General features: G+C 48.2%; 2 protein-coding genes across 3 annotated transcripts in view; one reads left to right on the top strand and one right to left on the bottom strand.

The window, feature by feature from the left end:
• Positions 1-10,363, bottom strand: part of POLE (DNA polymerase epsilon, catalytic subunit) — a 55,155-nt gene extending 44,792 nt beyond the window's left edge. For both annotated transcript variants that reach the window (XM_059894101.1, XM_059894102.1), the window contains exons 1-9: positions 10,267-10,363; positions 5,198-5,339; positions 4,674-4,754; positions 4,200-4,244; positions 3,954-4,046; positions 3,490-3,644; positions 1,188-1,329; positions 981-1,061; positions 137-244 (exon numbers count right to left, since the gene is read on the bottom strand). In XM_059894101.1, the coding sequence (XP_059750084.1) occupies positions 137-244; positions 981-1,061; positions 1,188-1,329; positions 3,490-3,644; positions 3,954-4,046; positions 4,200-4,244; positions 4,674-4,754; positions 5,198-5,339; positions 10,267-10,328 (909 nt within the window). In that variant the 5' untranslated portion in view covers positions 10,329-10,363. The remainder of the gene's footprint in view (positions 1-136; positions 245-980; positions 1,062-1,187; positions 1,330-3,489; positions 3,645-3,953; positions 4,047-4,199; positions 4,245-4,673; positions 4,755-5,197; positions 5,340-10,266) is intronic.
• A 119-nt stretch (positions 10,364-10,482) lies between these two features.
• Positions 10,483-20,409, top strand: PXMP2 (peroxisomal membrane protein 2). The gene is made up of 5 exons (XM_059894967.1): positions 10,483-10,784; positions 12,515-12,631; positions 14,135-14,297; positions 17,427-17,546; positions 20,049-20,409. The coding sequence occupies exons 1-5, from the start codon at positions 10,663-10,665 to the stop codon at positions 20,115-20,117; spliced, it is 591 nt and encodes a 196-aa protein (XP_059750950.1). The 5' UTR covers positions 10,483-10,662; the 3' UTR covers positions 20,118-20,409.
• The last annotated feature ends 1,180 nt before the right edge of the window (positions 20,410-21,589 follow it).

Here is a 21,589-nt window from a genome sequence, read left to right as displayed (position 1 = left end):
ACAGGTTCTGTGGACTCCACTCACTCATTATTCACAAAAACAGTGCTAACCAAGGGTGGACAGACACTGTTCTGGTTTGGGGACCAGCTATGGTCCTTGTTCACAGAGAGCTTACATCCCAGAAGGCACCACTCACCTGACCATCAATCATATAGGAAATCATCATAATCTGATCAGTCTCAGCATCGGGAAACTTGAGGGGCAGTTTGGTCGTCTCAATGTCAAATGCTAAAACCACAGGGTCCTGAAGGGACAAAATGTAGCATTAAGTCGGCCACAAACCAAGCTGAGCTCTGGAGACCCTGTGGTCCTCTTGACACCCACCACCTCCACCTCTACTGCCAGTTACTAAAAGCAGGAGTCAAGCTGCTGTGGGGAAAGGTTCAGGAGGAAGTGGGGCTGGCATCTTGGGGATGAAGGACCTATGTCCAGAATACCATGATGATATGAAAACTTAAACGTATGAGAAAATGCTAGAGTAGCTGTTCACAGGAGAAGTCTAGAATTACAGAACACATGAGTCTCAAAGCTCTTTAAAATGCACCACTCATTTTGTCCTTTGTGACAACCCTGACAAGAGATTATGATACAGAACTGACAACTTCACCTTGGATGTGAGAAAACAGAGTATAGACTTTCCCAAGATCACAAAGCTGTCCCCAAACCAGTTATGAATCCAGTTTTCAACGTATCACTTTACTATTAACCACCCAAAATGGAAGTCAGAGCTTTCCCTCAAATGTTCCGATCCAGCCTAGCTCAAATACTGACGTCACGTGATGATGTACGTGTGCAAAGTGAAATTATACTGTCAGGTCAAAAACTGATGGAAAAAACAATTACCCCATAATTTTTTTAAGAAAGTATTTGAGGAAAAAGAAGCAAACAAATCTTTGAATCAAATTCACCTTTCAGCGCAGAATTCACTCTCCAAAAACAACTGGAAAGTTTAGGATGGAAGAAAGGCAAGTGGTACTTACGGGTCGTTCAACAAGGTCATCGCGGCGGGCAATTTCCACTGGAAAGGCACTTCCTCGGTACCGGACATTGTACCAGTGAGCCTGCAAGACGTGTGGTGCATTAACTAAAGACTTCTACGTCTGTCCAAGGAAGTCAACTCTATGGATCTATCCTTCAATATCACCTCCTGGTTATCAGGAACTGCCCACATGCAACAGCCCACTCACCACATGGATCTTCAGGTCGATGGAGAGGCGGATGTGGTAGGGCACGTCGTACTCTCGCATGTCCACAATATTGTCCAATTGGTCAGCAATCTTCTTAGAGGCTTCCTCTTCATCAGTAATCACACTGCCCCCTCGTAGAACACTGCAAAATAAAGACAGCAGCTCTTTCAACTATGCTCCGCTAGGGGCTGGAGTGGGGAAGACCAGTGTCCATACAATGAAAACACTAGTTTTACAAGGTGGCTGAGATGATCAGGACAGGCCCTTCGTAAGGAATGACCTTGGATGACCCCCACCCCAAGCAGCAGGCCACAGACACAAGGAAGTTCAGTATACTTAGGACATTCATTTTATAGGATATAAGTTACACCCCATTTAAAAGAGCAAAGAAAGGAAACTGTTACCTGGGAGGCATGTCTACAGATGTGACCCACCCTCACTGAGCTTATTTCTTCATCAAGAAAAAGAGGATGACAGTAACAGGCCCACCCTGCAAGAGCGTCATGAGGTACTAGCCACAAAGCTGTCGGCATGGTGAAGTGACAGGTAAACAGTGACTATTTCTGTATCATAATTATTCTTACCATATCCAAGAGGGAATCACTGTCACTAGAATATTCACTCCAATATTAGCCCACTAAGCTTCCAAATACCGAATGGACTATTAAGGGGGGAAAGAAAGGCAATGGGTTTTAGAGAAGGCAGGCCTCTGGGGACTCGGTCTCTGGTTACAACTTGCAATATTCTGAAAAGTAATTAATGGGCCACTGTTGGGGGGTAGTGTGCAGAAATGCTCAGGGTCCCAAACTGATCTACTTTTGTCAGAGAATACAATTAGTTCTTCTGAAGTCATCTTAACTTTTTGTGTGCCTTTTTTTAAAATTGAAGTAGAGTTGATTTACAATGTTGTGTTAATTTCTGCAGTACAGCAAAGTGATTCAGTTATACATATATAAACATTCTTTTAAAAATTCTTTTCCATTATTATTTATCATAGGATATTAAATATAGCTCCCTATGCTATATAGTAGGTCTTATTGTTTACGTATTCTATATATAATAGTTTGCATCTGCTAGCCCCAAACTCCCAATCCATCCCTCCCCCCCACCTCCCCCTTGGCAACCACAAGTCTGTTCTGTATGTCCGTGAGTCTGTTTTTGTTTCATAGATAAGTTCATTTGTGTCATATTTTAGATTCCAAATTATAAGTGATATATAGTATTTTCTTTCTCTTTCTGACTTACTTCACTTAGTATGATAATCTCTAAGTCCATCCATACAGCTGCAAATGGCATTATTTTATTCTTTTTTATGGCTGAGTAGTATTCCACTGTATATATGTACCACATCTTCTTTATCCATTCATCTGTCGATGGACATTTAGGTTGTTTCCATGTCTTGGCCATTGTGAATCGTGCTGCTATGAACATAGGGGTGCATGTATCTTTTGGAATTATGGTTTTGTCCAGATATATGACCAGGAGTGGGATGGCTGGGTCACATGGCACTCTATTTTTTAGTTTTTAGTGAAACCTCCATATTGTTCTCCATAATGACTGCACCAATTTACATTCCTACCAACAGTGTAGGAGGGTTCCCTTTTCTCCACACTCTCTCCAGCATTTGTTATTTGTAGACTTTTTAATGATGGCCATTCTGACTGGTGTGAGGTGGTACCTCACTGTAGTTTTGATTTGCATTTCTCTAATAGAGATGTTGAGCATCTTTTCATGCGCCTGTTGGCCATCTCTGTGTGGAAGTCACCATAACTTTTAATTAGCCAAGATTTCTTCTTAACCTCTTACCCTGTTTCTTATTACTGTTGCTATCTAAATATTTAATGAACAGTGTTTGTTGTTCTATATTTAAATTTCTCTGTATAATACCCAGGGATCTCTGAAGAAGATGTGCTATGTAAATCTAGGTATTTAATAAAATTTGCAGACATCTGAACACTTACTAAAAACCATGAAAACAGACTGTGTTAAGATGGTGGGATTAGAAATCTAAAATGTCTACTGTTACAGCAACTCAATTTGGAGCCACAAATCTACCCTCTATGTAAGAAAAGAGGAACAGCTAAAATACAACCTGGGAATCCACCATTTCTTTAACACAAAGGGAACATATAAGAAAGTCTACCTAATTGCTCAAAACTGTTTCCACATTGAATGGAGCCAATCATTAAGGTAATTTTATTGCTGAGTTTTCCCACCTCCTACGCATCTTGTAAACTTAGGAAAAACGGGCCACAGTCCTTGTGGACTGACTGGCTGCTCTGCTTATGTGAATGAAGCTTACCTGGTGAGCATAGCCGTATAGGCATCACTGGCGTGGCCCTGCTCCCGGTTTTTCTTCACAGCAGGGGAGATCTCCTTCCTCACTTTGACAAGGTCCTCCACGGTGTTGAAGGACAGCTTAATGTAATTTCGTTTCAAACCAACCAAGTGATTTGGCTACAGAGTGAAGAGATGGTGCTCATGAGTTCAAAGAGAAAAAAATACTATACTGGGGAGAGAAAATAAGGCGAGACGATTCAAAGGTAAATAAATGATTTGAAGAGTTTGCAACTCCAAAGCACCTTGTTCAACTCTGCATGTGGCACCAACTATGCCACTAGAGTTCTCTAAGAGGATACAGGGACAGTCACCAAAGCCCATCATCTATACTGTCCCACAGGTGCGGAACTTGTCCTCTTCCCATCTCACCCCATGGGCAGGGTGGACCCGGCCTCATTCACCCTGAAAGGGCTGGGTGATACTCACCAAGTCCAGATCCTCTTTAGGGACAGTCTCTACTTTAGCAATTTTACCCTGAAACTTCTTAGAGAGAAAAGACGAAACTTCTCGCTCACAACCCTAAATCAGGATCAGAATGAAAGGACTTCCCATTAGTAAAGTCTATTTCCTTCCTTGCTTATTTCTCTTGAAGCCTCTTTATTTCCAGTTTTGAATCCCCCCACAAAACGAGGCACTGGTCGTTTGACCTGATGCCATGAACCACAGACTTACCTTTCTGGTTGCAATGTAGAAATATGGCTTATAGGGCAAGGCCACCTGCAAGAGTCACAACCCATTCAGGGGTGATGAGAAAGAAAAAAGGAAGAAAAATGAAGACAGGCTGTTTGCTGTTATACCCTGATATAGCCTAGCCTAGATCCAATGCATCCTTGACTTTGACATATCTTAAGAGAGACAGTGCAATAGAAAATTAGGACCTGCACATATCACAGGGGCAAGAGTCTAAGAGACACAATGCTGCTCATCTTTCAGTCTTTCTGAGCTAGCTTCTCTTAGGACATCTTAAGTGGTGACTAATGTGGCTCCAAGGGGCCCATGTCCCTAAAGGGCTTCAGGTAGCTGCACAGCGCAGGTCTCCCAATCCCTCTCCTCACAGTTGCAGAGCTAAAAGGACACTTGTCATTTTGAGCCCAGCTATGCCTCATTACTGAGTGGTTGTTAGCTTCTTGGATGTCAAGGGCTTACCTTAAATCTGCTCCCATCATCTTGAATAAAGTAGTAATCCACTGCACTAACTAAGCGTTTATCTTCATCTAAAATCTCCGTCTACAAGAGAAACAGTCAACATGGGCACAAAGTTATCCTCTACACAGCACAAGAGCCTTTTCCTCCTTCTCTGGGAAACTGAGCACTTTAAAAACAAAATCTTCCTCTACCTTGCATAAACACTACTGGCCCCACTCACAAGAACCGCATCATAACAGCCTCCAAATGGGAATTTCTCTATTTCCCCCTCATCTTTGAAAGCTTTATTCTTATGGGTAACAAGGATGCCCCTTACCTCAGTCTTCCCAGTGGCCTCTTTACGACCCAAAGAAGTTAGAGCGGAAAGCAGGAGAGCTACAAACAATCCCATCTCTACCTGTATTGCCCAGACAACAGGTTCCCGCTAGCTGTCACCTACTCTTCAGACAAGGGCTATGCCGCAAGGGGTGCAGCCACCCTCCTGAATGGAAAGAGGAAGATGGAGGAAAAGCACAGGTGCTTACAGGGTGCATGTTGATAAGCCAGCCTGTCTTCTCACCAGGCTCCTTGAGTCTCTCAAAACCAAACCGCAGATCCATCTTATCTGTCCACTGACTGCGCTCCAGGCGCTTGAGTGCCGAGACAGAGGTAGAGGGGCCATCGTCCCTGAGTGAAAGGAGAGAAATCCGGTCTCCGTTGATCATGACACTATCTACTCCCGCAGCCCTCAGTCTGCCTAGTGTAAGAATTTCGTTTGTGACATGGTAGGAGCACCCCTGAAAAACCTCACATTTGGCAAAATAGCTCATTAAGATAACAGGACTCAGGAAAAAGATGACTGGAGCAGAACCCTCAAAACTTGTTTACCTGTGTAAACAGAACACTAATAAAAACAACAGTCTTGGCTGGACACTGCTGCCTCATGGGATATTAAAAATGCACAAAGTCCAATACTGCAATCCTGAGCATTTATCCCAAAGAAAAGTCACGCTCATACAAAAAACTTGCATGTGAATGTTCATTGCAGCTTTGTTCATTACAGACAAAAAGTGGAAACAACCCAGATATTCTTCAACAGGTGAATAGTTAACCCATGTTATATCCTTCCCATGGAATACAATTCATTGACAACAAACTTACTGATACATGCAATAACCTGGATGGGTCTCAAGGGAATTATGCTGAGTGAAAAAGCCAACTCCCCCAAATTGCATATTTTATTCCACTTATATAGCATTCTTAAAATAACAGTTAGAGATGGAGAACAGATTAGTAGCTGCCATGAATGGGGGAAGGGAGGTGGCTGTGGCTATAAGAAGGTAGCACGAGGGATCCTTGGGACAGAACTGTTCTGCGTCTTGATTGTGGTAGTGGTGGTCATGAATACACAAAGTGTACAAAACTAAATACACACACACACAAATGAGCGTACATGCACTGTTGTATCATGTCAATTTCCTGGTTGTGACACTGCACTCTAGTTACATCAGATGTTACCACTGGGGGAAACTGGGTTAAGGGATCTCTGTATAATTTCTTACAACTGCATAAGAATCTACCACTGTCTCAAAATAAAAAGTTGTTTCTTTGTTTATTTATTTTTTAAATGTTAGTTCCCAAATTTAGTTTGTTTCTTGGAAAATGCAATTAACGGTATCTACCACACAGGATTTTCATGAGCATTAGAGACAATGAATGTAAAAGCACTTTGAAAAATGCCAAGTTGGCAGCACAGTATTATGTATGAAAAAAAGAATGACCAATGGAGTGGAGTCTAGTTCTACCAAAAAGGAGCAGTGATGATTAAATCACATGATGCACATGATGTGAGGACAGGATTCTTTGTAGCGAGTGGGTGCCTGATAAAGTATGTGTGATATTTACTAAAGATCAATAGAAACAGAGGGGAATATCCGTTTTTTCTCATCTACAAGGTAAAATTCTGTAATGTCAGAGTTATTTGAAATAACTTGAATGAACTAATTCACCTGTGTTTTCAAGTCATGTAATTTGAGTTGGAAAAATACTGACTGAACACTTTTCAGGTACCACCCTGTGCAAGGCACGTGGAAATAACGCACAGTACTCCTACACACACGGAGGTGGCTGCAGCACATCTGGGAAAGCGCATTTCACACTAGCAAAGTGCAACAAGGAGGTCTGCAGTGCCTGAGTGTATAGAGACAGCAGTGACCCAGGCTAGGCCATTTCCTCTTTTACCTGGTTTATAAACATTGAAAGGTAGCTTTAATTTCTATACAGCAAAGTCATTAGCCATGTTTTTACAGAGCTGTTTGTTTTAAATGCACAACATGAGAGGAGAGGTCCTGGTTTATGACTGCTGAGCACAGGAGAAAAGTGTAGCCTGCCACCCGAGATGGGAGGGAGGCCCTGGTGCAGGCGCTCAGATGAAATTTTCTTCAAACAGAGCCAACAGTGCACACGTCTGTGCAACACTCCAGCCAAGAGCTCTTTCCTTCCCTACTGCGGATTCCAACCCCCTTGCCTAGGGAAAATTGCAAATGAACCAATATAATCTCCACATTTTACTGACATTCTCCTGTTTACCAACTACATATGAGCAAACTGGGGTTACAGAAACTCACCTGTTGTGGCAGAATAAACTGTACCTTAAAAACACGATATATCTTCTGGGACACCTGAATCTAGATGTCAGCAGAACCACATAGGGATAAAGGTGGGGATATAATATTGTTCTGTGTGAGAGGAACTATCTCAACTGACAAGGGAAATCACTTCTCAGCTCAGTACATCGGCTTCAAACTTGCCAAGCCTTTCTCTGGTTAGGATTTTGTAAATAACTCTTCATACAGATTTGATCATAAACCTTAAATTAAGTACTTGACGAAGACTTTCCACCAACAGAACTATCCAAAACTGTTCTGATTCCAGAGGTTGGGATAATCCCAAATTGTTCACAATCTTTAACTCCACAGGTGTGATCCCATCTAGATTGACCAGAGTAATTATGGTTTATCTATCTTCAAAACAGAACAATTATTTTATTAGCATTCCAACTTAAAACACAAATGCTAGGGCTTCCCTGGTGGAGCAGTGGTTAAGAATCGGCCTGCTAATGCAGGGGACACGGGTTCGAGCCCTGGTCCGGGAAGATCCCAAGTGCCGTGGAGCAACTAAGCCCGTGCACCACAACTACTGAGCCCTCGTGCCACAACTACTGAAGCCCGCGTGCCTAAAGCCCGTGCTCCGCAACAAGAGAAGTCACCGCAATGAGAAGCCCGCGCACTGCAACGAAGAGTAGCCCCCGCTCGCTGCAACTAGAGAAAAGCCCATGTGTAGCAACAAAGACCCAACACAGCCCCCCCTAAAAAAAAAAAAAAAAAAAGCTAGTCTCTTCTTTAAACTGCAGTTCCGAGATTCTGGACCCTGTATATTTTTGGCAGAAGGCCTATTTATTAGTTAAGCCAACTATATTCTGCACTCCTCAAAAATGTACAGCTAAGAATCGATATCCCTTGCCTTTCTTTTTTTTATTTTTTATTTTATTTATTTCTGGTTGCATTGGGTCTTCACTGCTGCGCGCGGGCTTTCTCTAGTTGCGGCAGGCAAGGGCTTCTCATTGCGGTGGTTTCTCTTGTGGGCAGCACGGGCTCTAGTTGCGCGGGCTTCAGTAGTTGTGGCACGAGGGCTCAGTAGTTGTGGCTCACGGGCTCTAGAGCACAGGCTCAGTATTTGTGGTGCACGGGCTTAGTTGCTCCGTGGCATGTGGGATCTTCCTGGACCAGGGCTCGAACCCATGTCCCCTGCGTTGGCAGGCGGATTCTTAACCATTGCACCACCAGGGAAGTCCTGGCTTTTTGTCTTAATGTAAATAAATGAGCTACTTTATAAACCAATGAGCAGAGAAAAATATGTATGCGTCTAGAGTGGTGCAGTCTAAGAAAGGAAGCAGTCTAAGAAAGCTAAATATACAAAATACAGACCAGATTAAAAAAAAAAAAAAAAGATCTGAACTAAGCCTGTGCAGAATTCATGTCTTTAATTACTGTAACACATTTCACTAGTTATTAACTTATAAACAGAAGTGGTCAGAGAGTTGCTTAAGAAAAACTCCTTTGCCTGAAGGTAGTCCTTGGGTCTATCACCTCCACTTGAAGAACAGAATGACCTATTTCAAGATTAGGATCCTTATTTTTCACAAAAGATTACAGCCACCTGTGGTAGGCAGGATAATTGACAACCCGCCTCCTCCAGATGTCTATGTCCTAATGCAAGGAACCTGTGTTATCCTACATGCCAAAAGGGAGTCTGCAGGTGTGATTACGTTCAGGATTTTGAGATGGGGATTATCTGGGTGGGCTCACTGCAATCATAAAGGGAGGGTCCTTACGCGAGGGAGCCAGAAATCAGAGCGAGAGACTGGAGATCTGACAGTGTTGCTTTTGAAGGTGGAGAAAGAAGCCTCTACGAGCTACAAAGGGCAAGAGAACAGATTCTCCCCTCAAGCCTTCAGAACGAAAGAAGCCCTGTCCCATCTTGAGTTTTAGGACTTCTGACCTGAGAATACACTGGTACAGTGTAAGCCACTAAGTGGTCGTCTGTTACGGCAGCAGTGGGAAACCAACACACCACCACACGGGTATGGCATTAAATATCTCTGGATCCACCTTCAATCAAAACCGCAGAAAAACTGTATTCCAGGCCCTGCTAGAGAACACAGGTAACTTCAGTCTGAGGCCCAGATCTCCACCCAGTCAAGACTGAATGGAGTGCTACTTACGGAGGATTGCTCCCGGGCGTGCGGCGCTCTGTACTAGTAATACGTTCCTCCAAATACCCTGGGTTCTATCTTGGCATCAAGTGAGTTGGATTAAGCGGACTCGAAAACTGCTCACTTGGACCATACCGCCTCTCAAAACTTTTCTCAGGAGCTGCATAACTCACTTTTTACCCCGTGATAGTACAAAACCCGAACGACGGAGGCAACCGTAACAAAGACAACCACCGTTACTGAGCGTTTACGACCGGACCGACACTGTCCGAGCGCTGCGCCCGAAGTCCAAAGCAGCTCTTCCTACTCGGCAGCGGCGCCACACCGCGCTCAGGGCCGCCGGGCCCGCGCCAGGCAGCGGGCGGGACCGGGAGGCCGACGCTGCGCGCCTCCACCGCCGCGACTCGAGCACACAACGCGCCGACCGCAGCGCGCGCCCAGGGCTTGGGCGCCGACCCGAGGTTAGGCTACACCGCCTCGGCGCGCTCCTGGCGTGGCCCGGGGCTTCTCCCCCGAGGAGAACGCGCCCGCAGCGCAGCCCCGCACGAGCCCCGCTCCGGCGCGTCCCTCCCCACGGCCCCGCCCCAGAGACGCCCAGTCCCCGCTGAGCCGCCGCCGGGCCGCTCGCCGAGGGGCCCGGACACGGCGCCGACAAGGCGGCACCACCGGGACGAGGGGCGGCGGCGGAAAGACGCCCGACTCTCAACCGAGAGCCCACGTCGGGCGGCCGTGGGGAGCGCCCCAGGCGCTCTCGCCGCTGCTCGCGGAAGCCCCGCGCGCTGAGGAGGGGTCGCTCCCGCGCCGCCCGCCCCCCGCCCGGGAGGCCGGGCCACCCCTCACCGGCTAGCGTCGCCGTCCGAGCCCGGCTCCGCGCGCCGCCGCCCGCTGTTCCTCAGAACCATAACGCCGTGCTGGCGCCAACTCCGCCGCCGCAGCTTCCCTGTAAAAATTTGGCGCGCTCCAACCAACTCTCGCGAGAGACCGGAAGCTCCCCGCCGCCCAATCAGAAGGCTCGATGCGCCCCGCCCCGCCGAGCTCCAATCGCCGCCGGCGCCCGAGGGGGAGGTGGCCCGTTAGGGACTCCCGGAAAAGTGCGCGGAGGCGCACGCCGCGCACCGAGGGGTGTGTCCCGGGAGGCACTGCGGAACGCGGCGGGGCGGGAAATGTCCGGCCGTCCCCGCCCCTTGCGCCGCACCCGGAGCCCAGTGGGGTTGGTGTCCCCGGCCGGCGGAGGCAATGGCGCCGGCGGCGTCGAAGCTGAGGGCCGAGGCTGACCTCGGGGCATTCCCACAGCGGGCGCTCGCCCAGTACCTGCGCCTCCTGCGGCTCTACCCGGTGCTCACCAAGGCGGCCACCAGGTCGGCGCGGAGCGGCGGCGGAGGGGACGGGGCCGGGCGGGGGGCGGCCCGGAGCTCGGACGGCCCGGTGACCCAGCCCCATAGGTGCATCCAACGTGGGGGTTTGAGCGTGAAAGGCAAAATCCCGGTGCGTCAAAATGACCCTCCAGAGGCCTTAAATTAACCAGAAAGCTCAGCACGTGCCGTTCTGTATATTCGGTTCCGAACCGCAACTCCTAGACACCCTAAAATGTGGACCCAGGGACCAGACTAAAGGAGTGCACGAGCCGAAGGACCCTGCAGATCTCGGGGCCTCCAGCCCCTCTGCCCCGGAGGTGACGGCCGTCCGGGGTGAATGGGGCCCGGGGGAGAAGCCTGTCACCCGCCAGCGTGCGCGGCGTCCGCTGCTACCTTACGGCTTGTTAGTACCTGCTCTTGTTTTGAGGACTAGAATGGACTAGAATGGGTTGAGGTGAACGCCTTTAGGAAGTGCGCGGGAAGCCTGGACGGGGTGGGAGGTGTTAAGGCTTGTTTTCTTTGGCAGCTTTGCATGTGGGAGAAAGCTGACACAGCGCCCTCTGTGCTCCAGTTAGGTCGGCCCTTTGATTTGGAGTACTGAGCTTTTTGTGAGACATCCCCCCTCCATTACTTTCAATTAATAGACTTTATAAGTTTGTCCCCTTTTATTAATTCAGCCTTTCATACATGTGCACAGCTGCTTCCTGTGTGGGGAGCATTAGCAGTGATTAAGATAAGTAAGTTCCTACCCTGACGGAGCTTGTATTCTAGTAAAGAACTAGACAAAAAGCAGATAAATGTATAACACAGATAAAGTGGCCAGGGCAGTTTTTATCTGAGGAGGTGACATTTAAATGGAGGCCTGAGGAAGGAGGGAGCAAATAAGGGAAGCAGAGGGGAGAGGGCACGGTGGGTGCAAAGGTCCTGAGGGAGGAGCTAGCTAATAATGGTGGAGTGGAGTGGGTCTGTGTCCCTGGAGAACATGAACAGTGAGCAAGGGGGAGGATGAGGAAGAAGAAGCCAAGGATCAGATCAAGAGGCCCCTTATTGTCCCTTCTGAGAATTTTTGATTTTATAGCTTAGAGAACTTCTCAGAACGCAGCTATAGACCAAGCCTTTGAGCAACTGGGCCTTTTTATTTGAAAATTGTATTGTGATAATTGTAGATTCACATGCAGTTGTAAGAAATAATACAGGGAGATCCCTTGTATACTTTTCCCAGTTTTCCTCATTGGCAACATTCTGTAAAACTGTAGTACAGTATCACAACAAGGACACTGGCATGGATACAGCCCATAGGTCATATTCAGATTCCCCCAGCTTTTCTTGTACTCGTCCATGGGTGAGTGTGTGTTTAATTCCATGCAGTTTTATCACATGTATAGGTTTGTGTATCCACCACCATAGTCAAAATACAGAAAAGTTTCATCATAAGGATCCCTCCTGTTGCCCTTTTATAACCACACATGGTAACCTTTTGCAAAATTATAGGATAATATCACAATCAGGATATGACACTGATACCACCCACCAGTTGGAAATCTTACTGTGCTCCTGTGTGTGTATATTAAATTCTGCCGTCTCCACCTTTTCATGTAGGGACCTCACATTTCAGCTGCTCTGATAAGGGTTCATCTCTACCCATCCCCAGCATGTTCTTAGAACCGCCGTGCTAATTATGTGCAAGAACAGATGCCCTCCTGCACGTTTTCTGAATACCTCTCTGTCCACAGTGGCGTTTTGTCAGCACTTGGGAACTTCCTGGCCCAGTTGATTGAGAAGAAGCAGGAAAAAGAAAACTGCTCTCAAAAGCTAGATGTCAGAGGGCCTCTCAGATATGCCATTTACGGGTGAGTTCCATAAAGGGGCTGGTTTACCCAGTAGCAGGCTAAGTGCGACAAAGCTAGGATATCAAGACCTGGAATTATCTACCTCAGAAAAACAATTTTTTAAAAAGCATCGAAGTCATCGTGGGAGAAAGTCAGAATGGTGGATAACATTAGCTTCACTTATTTTATAGTTTCATTTGCTTTTTGTTTTGAATTGCATGGGTGAGGGTGGCCATCGTAATTGGATTGAGAAACCTGAGGGCAGATAGCTCACCTGAACCTAAAATCGGACTTCAAGACCCAAAGACCCTGAAAGAGGGAAACAGGTTCAAATATGGCCAGTTAGTTTCTGTTGTTATTTTCATAGCATAAACATCCAGAAAAGAAATACGTATCCTGAAAATTGTCATTTCTGAACCACTTTTTGAATTGCAAAAGCACAGAGATTCAGGAGTTTTACCTATTAAATCCACCCTGAGTTCTCTGGCCAACAATAGTGTTTGTATAGATGGATTATTTTGAAGTCTTTTGCAACAAGAATGATTTTTTTTAGTTCAAAATTCACAAATAAGATTTTTGTATTTGTAAGCATGCTAACTTGAGTTATCTCAGCTTTTTCCATTATGTCCTAAATCCCCCCAGAGAGGGGGAGTGTATCAGAATCACCTGGGAGGTCATCCAATCACAATTTTCCATCCTCAAGACTTCCGTTCTCTTCCTCCTGAGAAGCCCTGCCCTGGGCCACTTAACATTCTATGAAAGGGTAGGGAAAGACAGGGGAGAACTGCTTGTTTAAAGACTTTTCACTGTCGAGCTGGAAGGCCCCTGGGCCCTTGCCCATCTTTTGATTCTGGACTTTATGAAGCCTCAGGTCTGTTGTCCCTGTAGACGTGGTGGCTGGGTTCAGTTCTCTCCTGAGTACTCTGTGCTCTTTGCAATGAATAATCCTAATACAGACAAGCCAGTGCACAGCACCAGGTTTCAGCCCTGATAATGATCCAAGAGAAATTGATGACAAGCTGTGACACCAGGGATGCTTCCATTATTTACCGAGCACCTTCTCTGAGCCAGGCCCTGTTCTAGGCACTGTAGACATAGCAGTGGACAGACAGACACGACCCTGTCTTGTGGCGTTTACCTTCTAGGGGTGAAGAGAGGGCACTATATAAGCAAATGAGACCATGACAGTCAGTGATCAGTGCTCTGAAGAAAATGAAACAGGGCCTGGTGTAGAGAGTGGCTGGGATGGTGGTGGGTTCATTATTCAGGACAGTCGGAAGGAACTCTCCAAGCCGACGTGTTGAGAAGGAGCCAGCCATGTGACAACTGGGGTCAGGAACGAGCCTGGTCTGTCAGAGGCAAAAAAGAATGCTTGGAGAGGATTCATAGAAAGTGTATTTTCTAGAAGGGCCACACAGACCTGTGTGGTCAGTGCTGAGGGACTCAGGGTTTAGGGTCTGGGGTTTGGGGGTGAAGCTGGCCCCAAGATGCACGTGTCCAGCTCAGCCCCACCGCGGGCCTCAGGTTCTTTTTCACAGGGCCGCTGGGTCACTTCTTCTACCTCTTCATGGAGCACTGGATCCCTCCCGAGGCCCCCTTGGCAGGCGTCACGAGGCTCCTTCGGGACCGCCTCCTCTTCGCACCCGCCTTCCTGTCATTGTTCTTTCTCGTCATGAACTTCCTGGAGGTTGGTCTCTGCCATAGACTCACGCAGGCCAGCTGTTCTCTGGCACAGGGATGCTGTGGTTGGAATTCAGAGTGTCTGTGAACTTTACACTCAAACTGAAGTTTCACCTTGTCCTCTGTGAACGTCAGAAGCAAAGCACAGTCGTATTAGCAGCACCTGTTGGCCTGCTGTGGCAGTCCCAGAGAGTGGGCTGTCACACGTCCATTGTGTCCATTGTCACAGTTATAGCCCAGAGTATCAGTGATGCTTATCAGTCCTTACACCTGCTGGCAAGTCTCAGCACTGAATGTGTTAGTAAAGAAGCATATATACTGGTCTGTCATAAAATTTTTTCTGAATATTTTGATAGCTGTACTTCAGTATAATTGGTTTCTTTGTAATCCCACATATTTAATTTTATACATTACAAAACATGATTCTGAGAAGTGGGTCCATGGGCTTCGCCAGAGTGCCAGAGAGATCCATGGCACAGAAGTTCCAGCCCCCTAGTGGCCTTGCAGAAGCCTGTGCTCACTCAGGGTCTGGACATCACAAGTGCTCTGAAGAGGCTAACTTACCAGCGTAGACTTAACATCACAACAGAAGACTTGGGAGGTGTGTTTGCCCAACCTCACTCCACTAACTGGCTCCCTCACCATCCCCTCTCCACCTCCGTGCCCGAGACATGTCATGTTCTGCTCTGAAAGTAATTCGTTCAACCCATCACAGCAGGTGAACGCTTCTCACTTGGGTTTTATTTTGAAACCTCACGTCAAGTTCTTATTAGTAAGGAGAACACCCATGCTGTCTAAAGTGACCCTGGTGGGCGGTAGAAAAGATGTTTAAACTTCACTGTGATTGCTAATAAGTCCCTGATAGTAAAAAGAAATATTTGGAAAGTCCTTAGGAAATCAGAGGTAGGAGAAAGTAGAGGGTGCCCATATTAGGAGTGAGGGTACCACAGCAGTTTCTCCCTTTTTTTCCTTCCAAATAGGAAGGGAGTATATTTCCATTAAAAAACAAAAACATTTGCCTCTAAGTATATGGCAAATGTTACCAAAGTGCATAAAGTCCCCACCACATCATGAGACATGTGGGACCACACTATCCATACGGCGCACACACTGCAGGTGCTTCTGCATCCAGCATTCTGTGATCCAGAGGTCGTGTTACAGACTACAGACCGTTCCACCCACCGTATGCCTGTGCCTTTTGTGTAAGGATTCCCGCTTGGTTAATTCCTAGAATTGTGGTCCTACCAAGGCTGTCGTTTTCTGTCCTCCCTGCAGTGGTGCAGAATGATAGCATCAGCAGACATTTACTGAGCACTTGCCTTGTTCCAAGCTCTGCATCCAGTGCTTCAGGCCTTTGAGCCTCCCATCAACCCCACCTGACAGTTGAGGAAGCTGTGGCCTTCAGTTATTTGCAGGGTAAACACTGGCCTGAGGTCATGTAATGAGTCCATGAGTCAGGATTCAGACACAGGTTCTGTGACTCTTGAGAGCTCCTAACCCTTGTGGCTCTTCCCTCTGTGTGAAGTTTGTTTTCCTACACTTTTTTTAAAAAAATTAATTATTTAATTTATTTATTTTTGGCTGCGTTGGGTCTTCGTTGCGGTGCGCGGGCTTCTCATTGTGGTGGCTTCTCGTTGTGGAGCACAGGCTCTAGGCACGCGGGCTCAGTAGTTGCGGCATGCGGGCTTCAGTAGTTGTGGCTTGCGTGCTCTAGAGCGCAGGCTCAGTAGTTGTGGCGCATGGGCTTAGTTGCTCCGCAGCATGTGGGATCTTCCCGGACCAGGGCTCGAACCTGTGTCCTCTGCATTGGCAGGTGGATTCTTAACCACTGCGCCACCAGGGAAGTCCCAGGTGTTTGTCTTTTAACTTCATATAAAGTTAAATTGTTTGTATAAGTTATATAAATAAAGGGTGTTATGGTGTCTTTCTCCATACAGGAGTTTAAAAAATTCATGCATTCACATCTGTCATTCTTTTCCTTTGTAGGCTTCCTTAAAGGAAGATAATGGAAATATTCTCCTATATTTTCTCCTTCTACTCTTGTGATTTTATTTTGTACATTTTTTTAAAAATTTTTATTTATTTATTTATGGCTGTGTTGGGTCTTCGTTGCTGCGCAAGGGCTTTCTCTAGTTGTGGCAAGCGGGGGCCACTCTTCATCGCGGTGCGTGGGCCTCTCACTATCGCGGCCTCTCTTGTTGTGGGGCACAGGCTCCAGACGTGCAGGCTCAGTAATTGTGGCTCACGGGCCCAGCTGCTCCACGGCACGTGGGATCTTCCCAGACCAGGGCTCGAACCCATGTCCCCTGCACCGGCAGGCAGACTCTCAACCACTGCGCCACCAGGGAAGCCCTATTTTGTACATTTTGATAGGCCCAAAGATACTAGAAATATTCTCCTATACTTTCCTCTAGTATTATGTGTTTGTTTTTAATATAGTGGGAGATATACTTCCGTCTTAGTTTTTTCCACTTAGATAGCAAACTGTCTCATTACCATTTATTGAACAGTCCCCAGTATAGTAAAATGTTAACTTTATCATATTCCAATTCCCATGTGTACAGGCCATTATCTGGACTCTTTGTTCTTTTGCTGGATTCTATTCATTTCCAAATTTCCATGTTTTGGTTTGTTTTTGGCTGTTGCTACTAGACTTTTTAATTGCCATAATTTTACAGCATTTTAAAACATTTCTAGTAAGGTAAGCCTTCCTTTCTTATTCTTTTTCAGGATGGCTATTCTTATGCATTTATCCTTCCAGATGACATTTAGAATCAATTTATTGGGGTCTGTTTTTTAAAAGCTCCTGACAACTTTTGATTGGAAATGCATCAGCTTTGGAGATTATTTTGGAAAGCACTGACAGCTGAGCCAGCAGCAGAGCAGTTCTGGTGCCCAGACCCGCAGCATGGATCCCACCGTCGTCAGCTCAGCGCTCAGCGCTCAGGGGTCGTGGGCAAAGGTCACGCACAGTGAGCTGCTCTGAGGATTTTCCTCCTGGACTGTCAGCTCCGTGCTGCCCCGCTTGTCCGTATAAACGGAACAAATTGCAGTTTTAAAGAAATCACGGTGTCAGTCTTTGGGGCCCCGGTACTGCTCACGGTCTGCGTTCCCCCCTGCATTCCCCCCTCTCCAGGGGAAGGACGCGACCGCCTTCGCTGCCAAGATGAAGAGAGGATTCTGGCCGGCGCTGCAGATGAACTGGCGAGTCTGGACTCCAGTGCAGTTTATTAACGTCAACTACGTCCCTTTGCAGGTAAGGCCAGCCCGGCACCGCGGGGCCGGAGAGGGGCTTCGAGCTCCCCCAAAGCCCACCCCCGCCAGCCTTCTTTTTCTCGAGCCTCGGGGTCACCCCAAGTTCCGGATTCCTTCTGGGGCTTTCCTCTTCGCCCGGAATCGTTACCGTTCTGGATTCTGGCAGGCAAAGCGACGTAGAAGGAGGGGCCTCCCAAGCGGGGTCCACACCGCGCCCCTTCGTCCCGGGCAGCGCTCGGCTTTCTAGGGCTGGATTGCAGCCCGCGCCCACGCAGCTGCGGGAGGGCAGCCTCACCTGCGGGGACGTCAGGGCCACAGCGGGGCGGGGCGGGGGGCTCTGAGCCGAGGGTCGGAGCGTCTGGGCGGGAACCTATGCAAGCAGGACCGCGGGCCGCAGGCGGGCTGCGGTGAGGCCGCCCTCCGGTTTGCTGAAGGCCCCGCCAGTGTCCACTGTCTCCACACCAAGTACAGCCCATCTGTGTCCGGGTCCCAAGACCACTGCCGGGTGAACGGGCTCACGGCCTAGGTTTATGAGGGCCACGCAGCCGGGATGTACAACTGGATCCTGGGACTCCATTGCTGGCGCGCTGTGCTGCCTCCCTCCCTCCCCTGAGGGCCACACAGAGCAAGCCCTCACCCACCCGCAAAATGCAGGCACTCTGTGTTTCTGCCCAGGGTTTTACTGGGGGCTGGGCACATGGGCACCGCCCTCTGCACCAGAGTTCCCCAGGCCCCCGGAGGAAAGGCGGGAACCCGCATGAGATCCAAGTTCCCAGACACCAGCTGAGCACCAGCCTCTCAAACAGGCCTTTCCAGGGATTCCCAGGCCTCAGGCCTGCTGTGTTAACCCTTTTCTGCACACCATTTAAGTAACCTACCTGAAACTAGTTCATGCAGGCTGATTTCCATCCTGCTTTAGGGAGAGGAGAGAAAGAGACCTGGGGCAAGAGTCCCCTTGGGAAAGAGGTACCTTGCAAGGGTGGGAAGAGGGAGGGGACGGGCTTGGTAATCACTCACACACACACACACACACACACACACACACACACACACACACACCCCAAGGGGTAGCAGAAAACCAGAGGCAGTGATGGACAGCAATAGCTGATGTTGCAGGAAGTTAAAGCAAAATAAAAATCGGTCCATTTCCATTGGCTTTAAAAATGGCCTTCCCAAGAGCAACTTCAGTGTCTCGATGTGGCTGAAGCCAGATGGCTGAGAACTGATGAGTGGGTGGGGAGGTAGAAGATAAACTACAAGTCTAAAAAAGTCTCTCGGACGTTTGAGAAGCGGAGGGGAAAACGGCAGTTAGCAGTGGGCCAGGGGAGGAGAAGGCTTTGCGGCTAGGAGAAGGGTGGCCACGCCGCGTGCAGGTGGCCCCCGGGCTGCCCCAGTGCCGGGGGTGGGGGTGGGGCTGCAGCACAAGCAGAGAGGCGCTTCAGGTGGAAGGCTCGCCTCCCCGGTGCGCACAGCAGAGGGGGGAGGTCCACTGTTCACTGGGGGCCCCGGCCACGCCTTGTCTTCCCTCTGGGAGGGGCGGGGTGGGGCAGGCTTGGGGGGACGGGTATTTTGAGGGGAGTAAAGAAGTGGTCACCTTGGTGCTGCGGAGGATAGGAGAGGAAGCTGATTGGAGACGGGGGAGCCAGGAGAGGCTGAAGACTCATGTGCAGGGGCCTGGGGCCTGAGGCAGGTGACAAGGCAGGAGGATCTAGGTTTTTCCAGGGAGTGCAACTGAGGAGCCAGAAGGGAAGGAAACCAGGGCTATGCACTGTGGGTTCTAAGGCATATAGAAGATGAAATAAAGACATGAGAAGACAGAACGGCTGAGGACGTGGAGGGGTCTATGGAAGGGAAAGTAGAGAGGCTGGAAAATGGAATCCTTCTGACTAGCTTAGGGACAGGGCTGCAAGCTTGGGGTCAGAGACCTTCCTAAAAGGTGGTTGCAGGCGAGTGCTTAAGGGGCAGGGAGTTTATTCAACAAATATACATTGAGCACCTGCTGTATGCCCTGCTGCTCTAGACTCTGGGGCTACAGTGATTAATGAGGTAGACCAGACTGCTACTTTCATGGAGCTTATGTGCCCGGGAGACTCAGTAATTGACTAAAGGTGATTTCAGGTGGGAGTATGCCTGTCCGATCATAGAAGCAGGGTGATGGCATAGGATGGGTTAGAGTGAAGAGGAGGTCGTGGAGTTGTCAGGGAGGAGCCGGGTGAAGCCACCTGCATGCTGACTGGTCCTGGAGTGAGAGGCTGAACCACAGCTGAAGTGCTCGGTGAAGGAGTATTTTCCCTGCTGTCCCGTAAACATCATCAGGCGGGGACTGTCCTCCTCACCCCTCTCTGCCGCGCCCCTAGCACAGTGCCTTGTACGCAGTAAAGGCTCAGCAAATACCGCAGTGGGTGCATGGACTGACCAGCGACTGAGCTCTGTCCTGGGGGGTGGGTGCCTGATAAGTGTGCCCAGGCCCTGCTCTTACTGCGGCCTGTGTTCTCTCCGGCAGTTCCGGGTGCTCTTTGCCAGCTTGGCGGCTCTGTTCTGGTACACCTACCTGGCCTCTCTGGGGGAGTGAAGACGACCGGGAGAGGTCCTCAGACACACTGACGTCGTGGGGGGAGGGGGAAGGGGGTGCGGGGTGAGAGAGCAGGGACAGCCCAGCCTGCCTCTAGATCATGTGATTCGAGACGACCCTAAAATGATGGACGGAGAAACAGAAATCTCTGAATGTCAGGATTCATTTTTAAAAAGGTAGTCACTGCCCTCAGGTGGTGCTCCCCTAAGAAACGTAAAATACAGTAGAGATGATTTCACTGCTCACCTTGGACTGAATTAGGATCACAATAAACTATAACGTAGCTTTTTCAGTGGTGATTTTAATTTCTCAGAATAATTGCTGTTGCTTTGAAAGAAATGGGTGATGAGGGCTGCCCTCAGATTTTTTAAAACGTTTAAAAAATTGTGGTAAAATATATCACAATACTACTGCTTAGCTACCTGGCCCCATAGGACAAGGGCCCCTCTAGACCAGGACTTGCCCTGACCTTCTGAGAGGCCCTGTATGCCACCCTTTCAGCTGGGTCTGCTCTCCTGTTGTTCATTTACATTAGCCCTCCCTCCCTGCTTTTTCATTCTTAGAACATTCCTTCCTGATTGTCTCCCATCCTTATTTCATGAATACAATATCCCTTGGGATCTTAATTATATATTTTTTGAATTTTTTTCTGTCTCGCGTGCTGTTTCTATTTTCTCAGGGTTTTTTTTTTTTTTCCCCTGTTTGATCTTTGTGTTACCCTATCAGCATTTCCTGAAATGTTTATTGATCCTTTTCTTTCTCTTTTTTTTTTTTAAGATTTTTTTTTTTTGAAGTGGAGCATTTTTAAAATCTTTATTGAATATGTTACAACATTGCTTCTGTTTTATGTTTTGGTTTTTTGGCTGAGAGGCATAGTTCCCTGACCAGGGATCAAACCCACACCCCCTGCATTGGAAGACAAAGTTCTTTGTTGTTGTCATTGTTGTGCCAGGTCTTAGTTGCAGCTCGCCGGCTCCTTAGTTGCGGCATGGGGGATCTAGTTCCCTGACCAGGGGTCAAACCCGGGCCCCCTGCATTGGGAGTGCGGAGTCTTAACCACTGTGCCACCAGGGAAGTCCCTGAAAGGCAAAGTCTTAACCACTGGACCGCCAGGGAAGTCCATGTTGATCTTTTTTTTTCTTTTTAAAATTTATTTATTTATTTATTTATTTATTTATGGCTGCGTTGAGTCTTCGTTGCGGTACGTGGGCTTCTCATTGCAGTGGCTTCTCTTGTTGTGGAGCATGGGCTCTAGGCGCGCAGGCTTCAGTAGTTGTGGCTTGTGGGCTCTAGAGCACAGGCTCAGTGGTTGTGGCTCACGGGCCTAGTTGCTCCGCGCCATGTGGGATCTTCCTGGACCAGGGCTCGAACCTGTGTCCCCTGCATTGGCAGGCGGGTTCTTAACCATTGCGCCACCAGGGAAGCCCGGGACCCAGTTTTGTTGGGGATCACTCATTTTCAATAACTGAGGT

This window comes from Balaenoptera ricei, chromosome 14 (assembly GCF_028023285.1).
Source record: "Balaenoptera ricei isolate mBalRic1 chromosome 14, mBalRic1.hap2, whole genome shotgun sequence".
NCBI classification, from domain to species: Eukaryota; Metazoa; Chordata; class Mammalia; order Artiodactyla; family Balaenopteridae; genus Balaenoptera; species Balaenoptera ricei.
The sequence above is the reverse complement of the archived record's forward strand: the minus strand, read 5'-3'. Positions and strand labels throughout refer to the sequence as shown.